Source organism: Terrapene carolina, unplaced genomic scaffold, assembly GCF_002925995.2.
Source record: "Terrapene carolina triunguis isolate 2854851 unplaced genomic scaffold, T_m_triunguis-2.0 Scaffold53, whole genome shotgun sequence".
Taxonomy (NCBI): domain Eukaryota; kingdom Metazoa; phylum Chordata; order Testudines; family Emydidae; genus Terrapene; species Terrapene triunguis.
The window spans coordinates 13,023,641-13,042,171 of record NW_020664404.1 but is presented as its reverse complement, the minus strand read 5'-3'; the positions used below and the strand labels follow the sequence as shown (position 1 = coordinate 13,042,171).

General features: G+C 39.2%; 1 protein-coding gene across 4 annotated transcripts in view; it reads left to right on the top strand.

Moving 5' to 3' along the window:
- NSD3 (nuclear receptor binding SET domain protein 3) overlaps positions 1-18,531 on the top strand; it is a 64,709-nt gene that overhangs the window by 28,200 nt on the left and 17,978 nt on the right. For all 4 annotated transcript variants that reach the window (XM_024207152.2, XM_024207151.2, XM_024207153.2 and 1 more), the window contains 10 exons: positions 91-245; positions 2,047-2,562; positions 3,534-3,660; positions 7,849-7,949; positions 10,450-10,495; positions 11,846-11,976; positions 12,417-12,545; positions 13,041-13,167; positions 13,616-13,813; positions 14,478-14,648. In XM_024207152.2, the coding sequence (XP_024062920.1) occupies positions 91-245; positions 2,047-2,562; positions 3,534-3,660; positions 7,849-7,949; positions 10,450-10,495; positions 11,846-11,976; positions 12,417-12,545; positions 13,041-13,167; positions 13,616-13,813; positions 14,478-14,648 (1,701 nt within the window). The remainder of the gene's footprint in view (positions 1-90; positions 246-2,046; positions 2,563-3,533; positions 3,661-7,848; positions 7,950-10,449; positions 10,496-11,845; positions 11,977-12,416; positions 12,546-13,040; positions 13,168-13,615; positions 13,814-14,477; positions 14,649-18,531) is intronic.

Sequence of the window (18,531 nt, the reverse complement as noted above, 5' to 3'; positions counted from 1 at the left end):
GAGTAAGAATGTTAGGCTAATATATCCAAGTAAACATATGAACTGACTTCTGTTGATAGTACTGCTTACTAGAGTGTGTTTTAATTTCAGGTGCCCGTGAATACCATGTTCAGTTTTTTAGCAACCAGCCTGAGAGGGCATGGGTGCATGAGAAGCGGGTTCGAGAGTATAAAGGACATAAACAGTATGAACAATTATTGGCAGAAGCTACTAAGCAAGCCAGCAATCACTCTGAGAAACAGAAGGTATGTTCAGCACTAAATTCAGAATACGTTATCCACAATGTCTATCGAAGTAAAACCTAAACTTACAAAGGGGACCCATCCTGAAACCTATTGTAGACTGGTGCATATTCGAATGTTGGAAAAATAAAGTACTGTGTGCATTCCACCTGTGACTAAGTAATCATTCTTTACAAAGATAGTTAAATGTTTCCACATGTCCTTTTGTCCTCCTTATGGATAAGCTGTTATCTGAGCTTATTTTATCCCCTTTCTCTCAATAACTTTCGTGGCTGTAGTGCTTTTCTGGACACTTAGTGTGTGTGTGTGCGTGTGTAACTTCAGAATAAATATTAGATCACTAATTTTCAGTGTTTCCGTTATTAATATATTCCTTAGAAAGCAGTGCACATTTTAAATAGCAATGTTTATGTTCTCATCAGTATCCCATACATTTCTGATGTTATGTAGATTCTGCTTATTAGCAGTCCCTCAGTTGCCAGCAAAAAGTTGCTATTATCTGATAATTGCTAATAAGTGGAAGGCAGGTTTGCAAGGCAGCAGCCAGGGAAGGAAATGCTGGGAGGTGACTTCCCTGACTGCACCCGGCAAACCTGCCTGCAGGGAGAATAGCCGCAGTGAAAGGGGCTGCAGCCCTGATGCTGGAGCTTTCTGCAGAGAGTGGGGGTGTTGGGGCCCAGGAAGCTGCACAGTACCTCTTCCTGTGTTCTTCCCTGGGTTGGGTCTTAGAACGTACCAGCGCGGCCCCCTGGCAGGGATCCTGGAGAAGGCAGGGAGAGGTACCGTGCAGCTCCGGCATCTGGGCTGCAGCCCCCTCCCTGCTATTGCCATGCCCACAGCCTCTCCTCTCTGTCTGCTGCCCCTTCCTATGTGGTCCCTGTGTGCATTCAGTTTTGCTGGGCTGCAGCCCCAGAAGGAAACACTGGGACATGCTGAGCACTGGCTGCAGGCAGGTTTGTGAGACTGCAGCCAGAGGAGGCATGTACTAGCACTTCCTCTCCCGGCTGCAGCCTCACAAATGTGCCAGCAGAGGGTGCTCCGCACATCCCAGCGTTTCCTTGTAGAGGTGTAGCCTTACAAACAGGCCTGCAGATGGTTCCTTTCTTCCAAAATTTTTTGCTAATAAGCGGCATGTTGTTGCTAATATCCAAATCCTATCAACATTGATGTTAATGAGATGGGATTTGGTTCCCAGCCATATGTTGCCATTAACTGGAAGTTGCCAGTACCAGAATTGCCCTTAAGCAAAATCTACTGTATTTGTTTAATCGAGAAGGGAACTGTTGGCCAGACCACCAGACTTATCACTGTATTTTGGTGGGCTTCTTAAGTAGATATTTAAGTTAATTAAAAGTAGTAATGAACAGGGAATGGGAGGTTTAGAGGAAGAAACAGGATTAAAATAAGTGGGTGAATTGGATTATTTTCTGGTTCACGTATCTACAGAATTGTGGATTAAACTTTGCCTTCCGTTGTCTTTAGTGGGGTTACTCAGAGCAGAATCTAATTCACAACTTTCATTGGTGATGGTGAAGTATGGCCTGTTAAGAATCCAGTTTGACTGTCAATTCCAGTGAGAGTTTGCAGGCCTGGTGGTGGTCCCCAGAAATATCTTGTAAACTGAAAAAACAGTCACCTTCAATCTGAGATAAATCAGGTACTTTGGAATGGCTTACATAGGGTCATTTTGAAGAGCAGGACCACATTTTAAACTAGTTTATTTTAATTGAACGTTTATTTTAATGGAGCCAGGAAGCTAAATAAATAAATGTAATAGAGTTCTCTTTTTGTCTTTGTTTTAAAGATTCGTAAGCCAAGGCCACAAAGAGAGCGTGCTCAGTGGGATATTGGTATTGCCCATGCCGAGAAAGCATTGAAAATGACTCGGGAAGAAAGGATAGAACAGTATACCTTCATTTATATAGACAAGGAGCCAGAGGAGGCTTTGTCCAAAGCCAAAAAGACTGCTGCCCCTAAATCAGAGGCTAAAAAGAACCGTCGGCCTAAGCCAGCATTGAACGCTCAGCCAGAACAGACCAATGTGGTATCGGCATCCCCCTCATTATCAAATACTGAGGTGCGAAGGCAAAGTCAAAGGAGGCAGTCAAGTGTGGAAGAAGAGGAGCCACCGCCTGTGAAAATAGCCTGGAAAACAGCTGCAGCCAGAAAATCCTTACCAGCTTCAATAACCATGCATAAAGGGAGTTTGGATCTTCAGAAATGTAACATGTCTCCAGTTGTTAAAATTGAACAAGTTTTTGCCCTACAGAATGCTGCTGGGGATGGAAAATTCATCGATCAGTTTGTTTACTCTACCAAGGTACACACTTATTTGTTACCAACTCCTTTGTCTGTAAATAACACACACCCACGATATTTAGTATGGGGCTCAAACTTAAGTGTCCACCAACTTTCAAAATGTGATGGTCCATGCAAGTGCTTTTATTGGATACTACATTAAATCTGTCAGGCCCTGCTTTCTATCAGCAGCCCCTATAAATAGAAACCTCTTAAAACTTTACTAGCTACAAGGGCTAGTACAACCAACAGTCTGTGTTTTTTGTTTTTTTAAGAAAGGGGGGATGGAGGGTTACTCTTTGGTTTTAGTGACAGACGTTTCTACAAAACCATCAAGCTATTGCTGAGAACTTTTGAAATCAATAGCTACAACAAGCCACTTGTTTAATTCTAGTGTCCCACTTTAAATCAGAATTGAGCTGCTCAGCCCTTCTGGGTTAAATTGGATCTACAACTTTGGCACCTGTTTGCAACAGGTGAGATTACAAGATGGTGCGTAAATAGTGAGTTAAAAGCAAAAAAATAAATAATCCTGTGTGGTAAAGACATTTTTAAAAATAGCTTTTACCTTTTTAGTCTCATGCAGATTATCAGCAACCCCTCAGTCAGTGTAAGTAGCAGTACTGGGGCTAATTGGCTGCCTTACTCTTTTTTGCCCTGTCTTCCTTGAGGACATTTATGTACTTTTAAATTTATATAATGGAGCCCTTATACATTAGGAATACCTACAACAACAACAAACCCACTAGTGCTGTTTAGTGAGAGACTGGTGCATGTAGTATATTTATGTGAGGGGGAAAAATTGGAGACTGTCTTTGGCAGTTTCCTTCACTGTTTCTAAATTGCTGTCCCTCATGGTAATGCTCAACATTGTGGCTTGCATTGTTGAATTCCAAGTTGTAAATGATTTCCTAATAGACTTTGTGGTTATTGAATTAATTTGCATGGTAGTCTGATCAGGTAATCACTAACTTTATTCGTGTTCTTTAAAAGGGAGTTGGTAACAAAACTGAAATAAGTGTCAAGGGACAAGACAAGCTTATTTCTACATCAAACCAGAAAAATGAGAGAGCCACTGCGCAAAATGCATCCTCACCTGAAACAACTTCTGGGTCAACAGGTAGGCAAAGGTTGGGACTCCTTGACTAAATCTTAACAAATGAGCATTTAAACAGGCTGCAAAAGTCAGAGTTCCCTCACGAATTAGAAAATCATTATAAACATATTTCTCTTTACATAATTATTGCAGCGAGTGTGGCACATGTAATCCACAATGGGTGCAGTTACTTGGAGGGGTGATCTTTATGGCTGTAAGAATTTAAGTGATGGGTGAACTGCCCTTAGGTAAGCCAGTTAGAATCTTGGACTTGAGGGAAGGATGCTTGGCCAGTCTGAAACAAATCAGTGTATCTATAAGATGGCTATGATGGAGAAAAGATAGGGAACAATGGGTAATGTAATAGTTCACTGAGTTGGGAGGCAGTAAAATGGTTCTGTGGTAGCAAACCATTACAATGGCTTTTGGTATCAAATTTCAAAAGTAGCAATTAGGACCAAAGCAAATGAGACCAAAATCAGCATAGTCTTGTAGTTAGAGCCAGGCTTTATGAATCAGGAGTAAATTCTATTCCCAACTTTACTGTTTTCTTGTGTGACCTTGTACAAGATAATTAATGTCTCAGTGCTTCAATTAATCCCCTCGGTAAAATGGGATAATGCTTACCTTTCTGAAGCACTTTGAGCACTATCTTATTAGGCACTGTGTACGTGTAAAGTATTGTGTCTTTAAGAGAGAAGAGTGTGAAGCAATCAAGAGTATCTAGGCTTAGAATAGGAAAGAGAAGGACTAAGGCAAATTCTCTAAAGAAACTGAACTTAATAACATGCAGGGAGAGAAGAGTGAGAATTTAAATTGAATGAGTAACTTTTACCTTAGAGAAGAAAAGCAATGATTATTGATGTTATGGGTTTGGCTCTTCTTTCAGTGGGGATAGGCTAATCCCAGCAGAAAGTCTCTGGGAGCAAATTGATAAGACATACTCTAGAAAGAGGTAGGGTGGAAGATGATGGGGGAGAGAAACAACTTCAGTCATTCTAAACTGAACTCCATTTTTAAGTCCTTCCTCCTATTGTAGTGGTTTTAGTATTTCAGCCAAACGGTCTTTATCTTCGATGTGGAAAACACATCGGAGATATTATGTGTTTGGACATATGTTTGTAATCATATTATAGATATTGTAGACTGTGGAGAACACCTAGTTTAATAATGAATATGTAAAAAGTAAGTTTGGGGTGGGATCAGAGTGCATTCATTTTAATACTCAACAGCAGGATGAACAGTTGTCTTCAGTCTGGAACCAGAAAAGGGGGGTATTTGATTCAGCTTAGGTGCCATAAAACTGACCACTCTTTCTAATAGATTTTTTTTATCTTGTAACATTATTCAATGTCACCCTCGCTTTAGTTACGTAGCTGTGCAAAGGACCTGGTCCTAGTGTAGTTAGCTCTTTTTTTCAAAACAAAAAAATTAAGCTAAAGACATCAAAACAAAAAAAACCTCACACCATTCTGCATATATTGGAACACTCTCCCCAGCCCACACAGTTCAGCTCCTCGGCATATATAATTCTTGTTATGTAGTGTTACTTTAAATCTGCTATCCCCTGGGTTTTCACAGCAGACTGTGCCTGAGGACTTTCAAATGCAAGATGAGCACTTTGGATTTTTTTGACCCTGGTGTGAGCAAGATGGGGTTTCATCTGCTGTTGACGACAGAGTCATTGTCTCTCCAGCTTATAATTGCTATGATTCTGGCAGCTTTTTCCAAACTGTTGCTACTTTGTTAATTGCCCAACAACAGAGGAGGTGCTCTCTGTTTTGTTTCCCTCCCCTGGAAACGAAGGGCATCACCTCCACAATTCGCAGTGGCTCTTAGGGCATAGGGAGGGTGAGAATTCTGAGCCTCTTTTTTTTCGTTTTCTCAGGTTTTTTGGATACGTAAAACATCACCTGATAACACCCCATACAGTGCATGAGCATTACTTCAGTATACACTCCAAACAGTCACTTTCAAAGCCATTTCCAAAGTCCAGACAATTATTGGTCCCCTCTCATGGAACATAACTGGAAGTCCTTTTTTCAAATTTAAGGTCACCGGAACTTCAGAATACCTTTACGGTAAAGTATTTTACAGAATGACTCTGGGAGCCCTGATGGATAAGCCACAGTGAGATGTGCAGAATTCCATAATACTGGGGAAAATCTATTTCTGTAACCTGGAATCTGATAAGAGAACTACCTTGAGAATTCTGTTTAAAGGGGAGACTGGAGGTATAAATGGAAACAAAACTGACCCAATGACTTGGTAGCTAGTGAGGTGCACTGCTGGTTATAAACCAGCCTGAACCTAGCTCTTGTTCATAAATTGCACAGAAGTGGGATAAGAGTATTGTGGAGGTGATGCACTGAACCTTTGGGGAATGGGGAACAAGGAGTGCATATTGCACTACTTGAGCATACCACTAGCATCCAATACGAAGTGGCATTGGTCTCCAACGGCACTATCTTCTCTGATACAGGTCTTCCATCACAACATAACTCCTTCTGCTGTGTTGAGCATAGAGAAGAAAGAAGAAAACTGATTAGTTGAACTTTCCTAGTCAGACTTGTCCAAAATTAGTGAACCCTTTCCATGGATAGTACAAGGCATGCCTGCTGAACATAGAGGTGACACAGGAGGGGCTGCAGATCAGGTGCCTTGGGCCAATCAGAGCAACTTTAATACACAGTAAAATTTGAGGTATACTCTTGCCTTCTAAATCCCAATATGGGAACATTCTCTAGGACCCAAAAGTTAAATTACTCCAAACCTGAGGGGCACTAAGATTCTCCACCAAAATATGTAACGTTCTAAAATGTGTCCCTTTAAAAATAAAATCTTTAAAACCATTTGTATTTGCCATTTGTTCCTATCAACTTCCATTGCACCAATTTAAATGCACAATTTTCTAAATAACGAGAAAGCAAGATTAGCAATAGATAATCCTGAGTAATTGCACATCACATGAAACCTCACTAAATAAATATTAATCTAAGTGCATAAGGGAAAGGTGAAGTTCCATGCTTCTAGAGTCCTCTGGAACAATTTCCAGCCTTTGGTTACAGCCTACCTCTTTCTAGATATATACCATAATATCAATGGAAGCAACACACACTTATGGCCTCCAACATGAATCCTCTTAACAGAATACAAAAAATTCCAGATCGGCATTTTTTATTCTTCTAAATAATAATCATTTTTAAAAATTAAAAAAATATATTTAATTTCTGTCCTGTTAGGTCGAAAACACCTGATGCTGAAGAACAAGACTGTAACTCATGCTAAAATAGAATTTTTGAACTTTGGACTTTTCTGTCAGTCTTACACCTTTAATTGTGTGCTTTGTTTCAAGAATTGCACATTGCACAAATTCTGTGCAGATGTTCCTCAATAGGAGCAGTGTTGTAACACAGAATATTCCTTTGCCCTTGCCATTTTTTTTTTTAAAAGTAGCCTGTGTTCTGGTGTCTTCAAGTATCCTAATCACCCTTATTAATCTGAGCTTGCTTTCCAGGGCATAAATTTAAGAAACATATTCTTTAGTTTTTGTCTGCTAGAATAGCGTCCTGTCCATTGACCACCATTTGTTTTCAATTTTTTTCTCAGCATCCTGAAATCTATCTAAAGTTGTCAATTTTTTTATTTATTGCAATTATGGTAGCTTAGCTTTTGACTAAACTTGTACTAATATCTAGAGTTCTGATATTTGATAAATCAGTTTATCCACCTGGCCATAAAGTCAAAGGCCCCGAGAACCATGTTTTGGAGAGTGAAAGTTTGGAATCTAAGTTCTGAATCTGTGCAATACCAAGACATTTTAGGTAATGAGGTTTTCAGAGTTATGGATACCTTCCAAAAAAAGCGAAAGGCAAACTAGTTAATTAGAAAACGATCAGACCGGAGGCTCTGAAAGTAACATGCCATGACAAATTGTCACCCTATTCCAAACGTGGATTCCAGCCTTTCCCTTCACCCTTTTATTGGTGTCTTTTCTGAACCCAGGCCTCTCTCCATTAGATGTATTGTCTGCGATCAGGGCTCCAGCTGGCAAAAAAAACCTTTGAACTGACTGTTTTTAAAAAGTCTGTTAAATATCAAAAAAGCAAAAAAAGTTTTGCTTTCATTACTACAGCCATTGACTTGGTACTGAACATATCAGACTAAGCTGAAATAGAAGGAATCATGTAATAGAATCCTTTCCTTCCTCAGGTTCTGTAGAAAAGAAGCAACAGAGAAGATCGATTCGAACCCGCTCAGAGTCTGAGAAATCCACTGAAGTTGTGCCAAAGAAGAAGATCAAAAAGGAGCAGGTTGGCTTCCTCCATGTAGAGAGTTAAAATATATTTTGTATTCATAAATGTTGTGGCTTATATTGGTGCCTTTTTATTTTTCTCCATTTTGCCCATCGAGTTTCCTTTTTGGACTATCCTTCATGAAATCCCCCTGTCAGTACCATTATTGCTGTGACTCTGCTACTGGCATCTTCACAGTATCAGTTCAGGCTTTGGATAATGGGAACTCAATGATGCAAGACTCCTAATGAACCTGATATGTTAACTTTGAGATTTCTGTTGTGAGCAAAATGATTTTATGTTTTAATAATATCTATTTGATGGAATTGCCACCAGGTTCCTTCCTCTTCTTACTCTTGGTTTAGCTGCTGGTTTGTATTGAGGTTTTGTTTTTCAAAGTTTCTGATTTATTTGATCACTTTTGAAAATGGACTATTAAGAATGATCTATTTTAAAGATGAATAATCTGACTTTTATGTTGGCAGACATAAACAAAAAAACAGATCTTAGATTTTTTTTTTCTCCCCCTTAAGTAGAACTAACATGTACAGGGGCACTCTTTTAATCTGAATGCCAGACAGACAAATGTTGTTGCTTTATTTAAAAAAAAAGTTCTGAGTGGAGATGAGTAGGCAAGTTGAGCAGGTGACATACTTAAATATTTAACTCAATACACTTATTTAACAAGTTCGTCAGAGTTGTTGGTTCTTTTCCTTACTATCAAATTTTCCCTATTTAAACCCTAAGGGCACCCACCCTTGAAACCTGAGACTTTTGTATAACAAATGTTTAATATCGGTTTTTCCAATGGGCTTTTTTAAAAAGGGACACAGGTTAAAGTGTTTTTTTTTTTTAATTCATTAGAGTAAAATGGATATTTTAAAAAACCCTAATTTATTCTTTGCCCGTTACACTTTATTTTATTTTATTGCACTTCAATCAGCTTAAAGGATGAAAATAGGCCTTGTCTAGTTTATTTTTTTTAAGTTTCATATTTTGGTTCTGATGCACTAGTATGGCACTTCGGTTGCCAAAGCGACAGAAGAAATTTTAACTCTAAAAAATTTTGTCACTGAAACTTTTTTTTTTAAAAGGCAACCTAAATGTTGGATGTAAAATAGCTGACACATAGGCCCTTTAACTTCTTGATGTGAGAAGCTGTGATTTCCCTATTTTTAAATAAATCCTTTTGCATTTACAAATTCTCCTTAATTTAACAAAGGTATAAGAACCAACAATAGGAACATTGTGGTTCCAGGTTAGCTTTGCTTGCTTATACTATGTAGCTAACTAAGGCAACATAGTACATTAAATTGCTTTTCTCAGGCAAAGTATGTGACTAAAACGTAATAAAATAATCAAAGATGCACTGTAATGCACAGAACTTTGAATGTATTAAATTATATTCAAAATAAGTCTTACTAACTTCTTACAATTATGCAACAATATTTGTTACCCAAAGTCAAGTTTTCTTGCGACTGATTCCCAAATTCAATCTGCGACCGCTTGGTTTAAATTTATAACTGGAATGAATACAAATGGGAAAAACAAAATGTTAATGCTACTGTTACAGTGAGAAATAGAGAAATACAAGTGATTGTTTAGATTTTATATTTGTATTACGAACTGTATCCTATATAAATCCTTCTATTGTATGTTTTTACCTATTGTACAACAAAATAAAATATTTTTTAAAAAAAATTAGATTAATCCTTAAATATTTACTAAATGTGTTTCTATATGCTTTGTTAACCACATTGCAAAGAAATAAAAGCCTGCAATTCTTAGCCTAAAACCAGGACCTTAGGAAACAACTTTCTTCCTTTAATTATGCTTTTTATCACCAAATTCTCACATGTATTACATGTATATTGGCAGAAAAATTTCTAATTTCATCCTTCTGATGTAGGACCAAGAACATGACGTGCTTTTGGAAGATCACAAACTTGTCTACTTAAGTTTGTACTGACATGAGTTTCCAGCTGTATAGAGCTCTGCAATGCTCTATATGGAGTCCTCATCCCCACCTTTATGGGCCTTGCAGCACTCTATACAGAGAGAGAAGGTCCATATCCCCAGAAGCTCAAGAGTGCATGCTTGATGGAAGTGCCTTAAAACGGCAATACATTAAGTGTCTCACTAACCTGAGTGTCAGACCTGTATAAGTACAAGTTTACCTTAACAGGTGTGGGGTTTTACAACAGCATCAGGATTGGCTACAGGAATGAACACCTCTCCTGCCTGCTGGACATGGATAAAGTTTTCCTGTTGTCTTCAAGTACAAAGGGAGTGATTGGAAAAGAACCTTGCTATTGAACATATGGCTGCCTTATCACCTGGTATTCAGCCTAGGCAGCTAGGATTAAATCCCAGCAGGACAGAAGGCTTACACTGAGAAGGCGACTGCCAGACTACATCTGAGTTCAGATATGCTAATCACTTAAACTTGGATGTTTTTTCTTTTTTATACTAGGGGAAAAAATTCCTCTGTTAACTATAGATTTTCCTGTCCAAACAGGTAGAAATGGTTCCACAGACAGCAGTGAAGACTGGATTACAGAAAGGTGAGTTTGGCTGAATAACAACAAACGTTCATTATAAGTACCCCATTTACAGGCCATTCATTATATTTCACTGATGGCTTTCAGTCTGTGTGAACTGCAAGTAATTCCCAGATGTATGTTAGTGACTCCATTGTATTGATCTAGCTTTGTTCCTCTGAGTTATAGCCTTCTTTTTGTAATAATAGTTGGGAGAATAGAGTGTATGCTTGGTCTGCTTTAATGTTTTCACTGCATGATTCTTATAAAAATATATATGAGGGTGTCTGAACATAGGCATATTTATAAGATAAGTGATGTGGTGTTACCTGTTGGGGTTTATCCCTACCTAAAGCCTTGGCTACACTTGCGAGTTACAGCACAATAAAGGAGCCCCGGGTGCCCTAGCTCATTCCCTGTCCACACTGGCAAGGCACGTAGAGAGCTCTGACTCCGCAGCTACAGCACTGCTGGTTCTCCACCTCGGTGAGTGGAATAACGTTTGCTGCGCCCCCGCTGGAGTGCCGCGGCGCCAGTGTGAACGAGGTGTTGCGTTACTGCGCTCTGATCAGCCTCCAGAAACGTCCCATAATCCGCTTAAGTCAAGTGGCCACTCTTGTCATTGTTGTGAAATCGGCTGCAGGAACGCGGAAATGCCCTTTCAAAGCTCCGTTTTGGAGAAGCTGGCTGCTTATCAGCTCCGAGAAAAAGCTGTTTGCTTTGAGTGAGTGAGAGAGAGAGGCGGGGGGAGGGGGATCTGAACTTGCAAGACAGCATGCTGACACACTCTCAGCATCCCAAAAACCCACTCTCTCTCCCCCCACATACACACAATACACTCCCTGTCACACTCCACCGCACCCCACCTCCACCCCATTTGAAAAGCATGTTGCAGTCACTTGCATGCTGGGATAGCTGCCCATAATGCACCGCTCCCAATGCCGCTGCAAGTGCTGCAAATGTGGCCAAGCCAGTGTGCTTGAAGCTGTCAATGTGGACAGACTGCAGTGCTTTCCCTACTGCGCTCTACGAAGGTGGGTTTAACTCACACCGCTCTACATCTGCAAATGTAGCCATGCCCTAAATGGTGATAGTTCAGTAGGTTGTGCCAATACATGAGCTATCCAGCAGTTTGACAAAAGGTTTTGTTTTGTTTAATGGCATTTGAATGCTATTGGCTGAATTACTTTTTACCCTGGAGCACTGAAATGTTTAGTGGCAAAGTTCTGAACTTAAAATTCTTAGAGTAAGTGAGATGCTTGTAAAGTCCTGCCTTGTGGCTTCATTTTTCATGTCTCTGTCATTTTTCTCCATGTGATTTAAAAAGAAAATGAAAACAATATTTTAGGATTAATGTCAGTGTCTTGTGTTAAGGTGCCAGCGAGATTTCAGATTCTTGTAAACCTCTAAAGAAAAGGAGTCGTGCCTCAACTGATGTAGAACTGACTAGTTCAGCATACAGAGACACATCTGACTCTGATTCAAGAGGACTTAATGATCTGCAGGTAAATGTGTGGTATTTGCGCACATTTATACGTTTCAGTATGTTTGACAGAAAAGTGGCATTATTGATGGCTGCAGTTTTGAATAAAGAGGAACTCAATAGTCAAATTCAAATAACTGAATTGTTTTGCTCTTTTAAAAGTCTGATAGAATGTTATGGCAATGGTGAGAAAAATATTTCGGTTGTGGGGGACATAGGCATCTTGGTGTATATTTTCCCATGCTGGTCCAGTGCTGAAAAAGGATCTCTATTAAATGGGCAGTAAATTGTTTGTCACTATATATTGAGGTCCACAAGCTTTCAGATAACTTTCAAATGGTCTTTTAATGTATATTAACTGTATTTTTCTTTTAATCAGTGCTGTCTTAATATTTTTCCATGCCATAGTTAGCCTTTTAAAGTCGCTTATTTAAAAATGGTTGTGGATTGATTTCTTTATAGGGTAGCTTTGGAAAACATTCAGACAGCCCATCAGCTACTGCAGATGCTGATGCTTCTGATGTACAATCAGTAGACTCTAGCTTATCAAGAAGAGGCACAGGAACAAATAAGAAGGATACTGTTTGTCAGGTAGGTGGAAAGAGCATGGTATTATTATAGACAAATATATGCTAAAGATGTGCTGTCTGCTTCTGATTTTAATCTGGAAACTCTTTTTAAATTATGCTATTGTATTTTGACCAAATCTCATAATTTGACATTGAACATCCTGAAAAATGATGGAATGACCCAGGCCTTGTAGGTTTAATGCTCCAGAGGTGATCTAAGAGAAGCCTGAAAGCACCACAAAATAACCTTGCTAAGCTGATGCAAAAAGGATGGGTGCACCTTGTTAGAGGGAACACATTCAGTGACTGCTGAAGGCTTCCAGTGGCCTTACTGTTGCTAGTTATGGCAGTGGCTTCAGCCAACTCTCCTGCCTTGTTCAGAAACCAGGAAGCTGTAGTGTCATAGTATGAAGAGATTTTCAACTGGTTAATTTCCCTTGCTTTGGTTCTGTTAGTCACTTGAATTTAAACATCCGTCAGCAGCTTCGTTCTCTGACTAGCTGTTTGCTTGTTTAAGATCTGTGAAAGCTCTGGTGAGTCTCTGGTGTCATGCGAAGCAGAGTGCTGTAGAGTCTTCCATATGGAATGCCTGGGACTGAAATCAATACCTGATGGGAAGTTCATCTGCATGGAGTGTAAAAATGGTAAATGCATTACTGTGTTTGAGTGATGGGGAAAAATCTTGGTTTAGGAGCCTGATGGATTACAGTGATTGGAAGAAGCTTCAGTAATCATATGCTGGGCTGAACAAACTGAGGCAGAGATGTTCTATAGTAAATAAAGTTCAGTGCTAAGTTCCTTCCCTCTCCACTTAGCAAGTACTTTTAAAATGAAAATTAGTAATTCAGTGATAGGGCTATGTCTTCCTGTTTGTTCATCCTGCACCCAGCACAATGGGGTTCTCGTCCTGATCAGGGCCTTAATAAATGTGCAGTAGTAATAATCTGTTATTTTATAGTGAGGGGGGGATATTCTGCTTACACTGGTGGAATTACATTAACTTCAGAGTTTTTCCTCCTCTGCCAAATTTTTCTCTCCGGAAATAACTGATAGCGTTCATGCTGAGGTTTGTTTTATTCCTTTTCTTAAAAGGACAGCACACATGCTTTTCCTGCAAGCTTCCTGGTAAAGATGTGAAGCGCTGTTCAGTCAATGCTTGTGGTAAATTTTATCATGAAGCCTGTGTTCGTAAGTTTGCCACTGCAGTCTTCGAGTCACGAGGATTCCGTTGCCCGCAGCATTGCTGTACTGCCTGCTCAATGGATAAGGATATCCACAAAGCAAGTAAAGGTGAGAGCACAACTGGATTTGGATAGTAGCAGGAAACTGTAAAATACCTGACATTGAGACATGTAGCAGAAAATGAAGATGATTGTGATACTTTACACTCATAATGTGATACAGTATGGAAGGATGGGACATAAATTTATTATGAATGGATTCATTATCAGTTTGATCATTAATACAGAGGGTTCGCTGTGAAACAGGTCAGTCTTGTTGGGGTAATGTGAAACAGCCAGCATCGTGAGAAGTAAGAACACCTGGAATAGCTTCTGTGTCATTTGGACTTATTTGGCTGTTGGATTTCTGGAGTTTGCTGTAAGTTAAAGGTCAGATGTACAAAGCTGAAGTACTCTTTTAGACAGATAGCAATGGACTGTAGAACAGAAGTTCTGTTCCAAAGAGGTCCTTTCCTTTAGAAGTGAACTAAAATGGTCAAGCAAACCAAGCAGTTTTAGAGTAGTTAGAGCCAAACGGGTCTTGTCTTCACTTGGAAGCTCTGCATCCAACATTAGAGTTAACAGAGTGAAACAGCATGTTGCTTTTTTGAAGACGTTAATGTCTAATACCCTGGTTAGACTAAAACCAAACTTGTATCGCAGTCTGTGATGTCTTCTGCCCTATCCTAATTCCACTGTGACATGGTGCATTTTTCTGCATTTATATTAAACAGGACGCATGGTGAGATGTTTGAGATGTCCAGTTGCCTATCACTCAGGAGATGGCTGTATTGCTGCAGGAAGCTTGTTTGTGTCATCTCACATTCTCATCTGTAGCAACCATTCCAAAAGGAATCACTCTTCATCAGCTGTAAATGTAGGCTTTTGTTTCGTTTGTGCAAGAGGTGAGCACTACTTTTTTCCCCCCTTCAGTTTATATGTCTGGTGTGGTCATTATTACAGTTACATGATAAACCTGGGATATTTTACACAATTATTTTTTTTCTCTTGGGGCTCTCCATTGGCTTCAAAGCTTTCTCTTTGACTGCTGGGATAGTACACATGATATTCATTTATTTCTCCTGCTAGAGTTTTTTAATACAATTTTGTTCGGTGTTCAGACACAATTTTGAAGCACTGAGAAGGCATACTGTGCTGCCAGTTGAGAAGAAAGTGGATGTTGAGTCCCCAGTTCCAGCAGTTTAAAGTTAAATCAGTAAACATTGATTCTCTGTCACTTCAGCAAGAGGAGTTGCTGTCACCCTCTATAAATTGAAAATAATGGAGCATCTTTTAGGTGGGTGGATGGGGTTTGCTCATAAGCTAGAAAATGCCTGTTTTGACATCCCACTCCCATTTGAGAATTTTTTTTTTTTTTTTTTTTTGAAAACTATTACAGGAATTACCACCTAAATCAGTTAAAATCTAATTACAGTAAAAATATAGTTTTCCATATGCTGCAGCTATTATTTTTCCCTGCCTTTATTTATTTATTTATTTATTTATTTATTGGGAAGCCCCAGAAGTTTGTCGGTCACTTTATTTATTTTAACTTCTGCCAGAAGGTAGGACTAAATATTGCAGTGCTTTATTTTACTTTGGTCAAAAAGCCCAGTGCAAAAATATCTCTACTATGTTCTTTTTGGGGTGTGAAATTTAGATGCATAGAGTTTTGTGTGTAATTTTGTGTGTGTGTAAAAAATATGTAAAAACGTCATATGTAATACTTCAAAAAGTTCACACTGAATGCATCATGTCTTTCAACAGTTTGACAGTCAATAGCAAAGGAGTGTAAATACATGGTGAATCCTGAATCCGCTTGATTGTATTCAGCTTATGCAATTAGAGGCCTAGTTTGTGTGGTAAAGATGGTTTTGTATGAGCAAGAGCAGATTACTAGATACAGGATCTAGAGAAAAGGAAAGAAAGAGGGGTCTCAGAGTTGGATTTTTTCCCTGGTTCTAATTACAGTACAGGAAATGGAGCTGTCACAGAGGTTCCAAGGTAAAACAAAGTTCTTTCCTTTTTAAATACATCTAATTTTTTCCAGAGAAATGGCGTCCGGAGGTTCAGAGGGAAACAGTAAGTCTTAGACTGCTGAGCCTGGGAGGGGCTCTCGAAGTGTGTGAAACAGTGTTTGCAACGTGGTTCAGTGCTTTTCCTTTAAGGAGCCTGTTTCAGTGCTTTGGGGCATTTCTAAAAGGAAATATGCAAAGTGAATCACGCTGGTGTTGCGTAACCATACACACATGCAGACAAACTTATGGATGTTGCATGTATCTTTATTCTTTTATTGCTGAGTTGTAGATATCTGTATAGGTGTTTTGTCCTACTTTAAGTTTTGTTTTGATTCTGACTTCATTATCATGTGTACAAGTGCACAATCTAAAAACAAAAATCCTATTTTCAGATCTCTGAATTATAACTAGCAAAACCCATTTGTATATGTGAATAGAACCACTCATATAGGTACTTTGTTTTAAACATTAGTTTGAACACCTATGTCAAACAAATCTCACTCATTTCATATTAATATTCTAGCTAACAATTATGTCCAGGTGCCCGGAAAAAATTGCTTGTCTTCTCTCTTTTCAGCATAGAATTAGTAAAGTTCTTGAATGGATTCTACTGTAAGCAGAGCAGAGATATGTAAAACCAAACTGTCCAGAGCTTCAGGATTTATGCTAGTTGTGTGGAAACACTTTGACTTTGGTCTCAGATGCAGGAGCATATACCCTACTCATGAAGAATCAGCTGAGAATTGGTGACTGAATCATTGTTGGTTGATGAGAGATCAGATTAGAAATCCCTCTTTAAAAGGGCCAGCAGTGGCCTCAGCCTGACGCTATAAAGACTTACATGAGGGATTCCATACTCTGGGACACTGCCTCTTCACCTACTGTTGTTGTGGCTTTTTCAATGATGGGACAGGTCATAGGGCTATATCCATTGTTTGGAACAAGTTTACTTACATGAGTGAGTTTAGATATTGATAGTCTCAGTTTATGAAAGGCTGTGGTTGTAATGAGAACTGAGTTTAATTCCATGATAGGCTTCTAGAATGGAGGAACGCTACAGCTGCTCTAGAAATATTAGTGTGTTTGTAATATTACAATATACCAAACAGCAATTGTAAGTTACAATATCAGGATAATTAGCTATCCAGTAGCATGCGGTATTTGTTTCTGTGAAGGACCACAACATATATGGAACTGGCTCCTGAAAGCTGAGTATCTCTCTGCTCTTGTGTTCTACACCTCCTCTCCCATCTCTTGATAAACCTGTAAAACTTTGTCAGAAATGTATTCATCTCTGTTTATGAAAATGAAGCTCTCCAGGATTATTTTTTAAGGTGCTGACCATGTGCTCAGCACTATACAAATATAAAATACAGTCACTGGGTCTGTTAGGTAAGTCCCCTACAGGTGGGAAGTTTCATGCATGCATTTGGCATCCATCAAGAGTCAGTGGGAGACATGCACAGCTGAAAGCAGAATTTGGTGCTAGGCTTCCAAATCTGAATATTGATTGCCTAGTAGCATGAAAATGGGTTTCTTCTTACTCTTATTGTGATTGCACCAGAGAATGGAGTTGCAGATCTGGCATTTCTGTCACTATCTAAAGTAAGTTATGTAAGTTACAGACAAAGTATTTTTTTTTCTGTCACCAGTTTGTTTTGACAGTTACATGATTTATATATGTTTCACATCTAATTTATGATCTGAATTGAACTACTTACAAGCCCTGTGACTAGAACCTGAACTGTACATAAGGGTGCACCTCCTTATAGTAATAGAAATAATCTTTCAGAACCATGCAGATGGAAATTAAAATACATTGGCACTCCTGTGTACTCAGTATGTCTATTGAAAATTTAAAAAAATACAAAATAACTGGCCACTAAATGAAACCGCTTTGTATTATGGTAGGGATATGGCAACTCTTGGAGAATATTTGATATAGATTTGTTTTTGTTCAGGATAGCTGACATTGGGAGGCATTGTGCTCTGCCAGTGGAAAGATTGAGGTGCAAGGCGCACCTTCATCAACCCATTCAGCGGTATTGCTGGCTCAAAATGGATTTGCCTCCAGTCACCTTTGATCAGGATGGTGGCATGGAGTAGGAAGTGGTGAAATTCTCTGGGTGGTGGTGGGCGCACTGCGAGAATCCCTTGTGAGGAAGAAATCAGGAATTAAATGTCCTCCAAATGTTCTGTTACTTATTTCACGTGTAAACAGTGATACCTATCACTTAACATGCTAAATAGTATTAGAAAGAGAGAGTTGTGTATTTAGACCCAATGCAGTCATAAAAAGTGGGAAAATCAAAATACTAGCAGAATATATCAAAAACTTACCTAGTAGCTACATGTAGCCATGGCCTGGTGTACTCCTCAACAGTGGGACCAAATGACACACCTGTATTAGTCTATTTTATCACCATGGAAATACCCTTCATTCCCAATCCCCTCTGCCCCACACAAGCACTTCTCTGGCTCATAGTGGAAATACTCATTTAACTTGAAATTTGTTGATTATTTTTGAGAATGAGGGTTATTGTTTTTTTTCTTTCTTTTTTTTTTTTTTGCTATGCTACCCCAGTAGCTCCATTCCCCTTGCATCAGCTCCTGCAATATTGTCTAGGCAGCCCAGTTCAGAATCTCCTCCCCCTGGCAGGGAGGAACTTGTAGCTGGCTTCAGCACTTCATCTTCCCAGGCCTTAACTGCTGTGCTGTTGGAGAGCAGGGGGCAAATGCAGGGAGACAGAAAACAAAATGTCAAGTGATT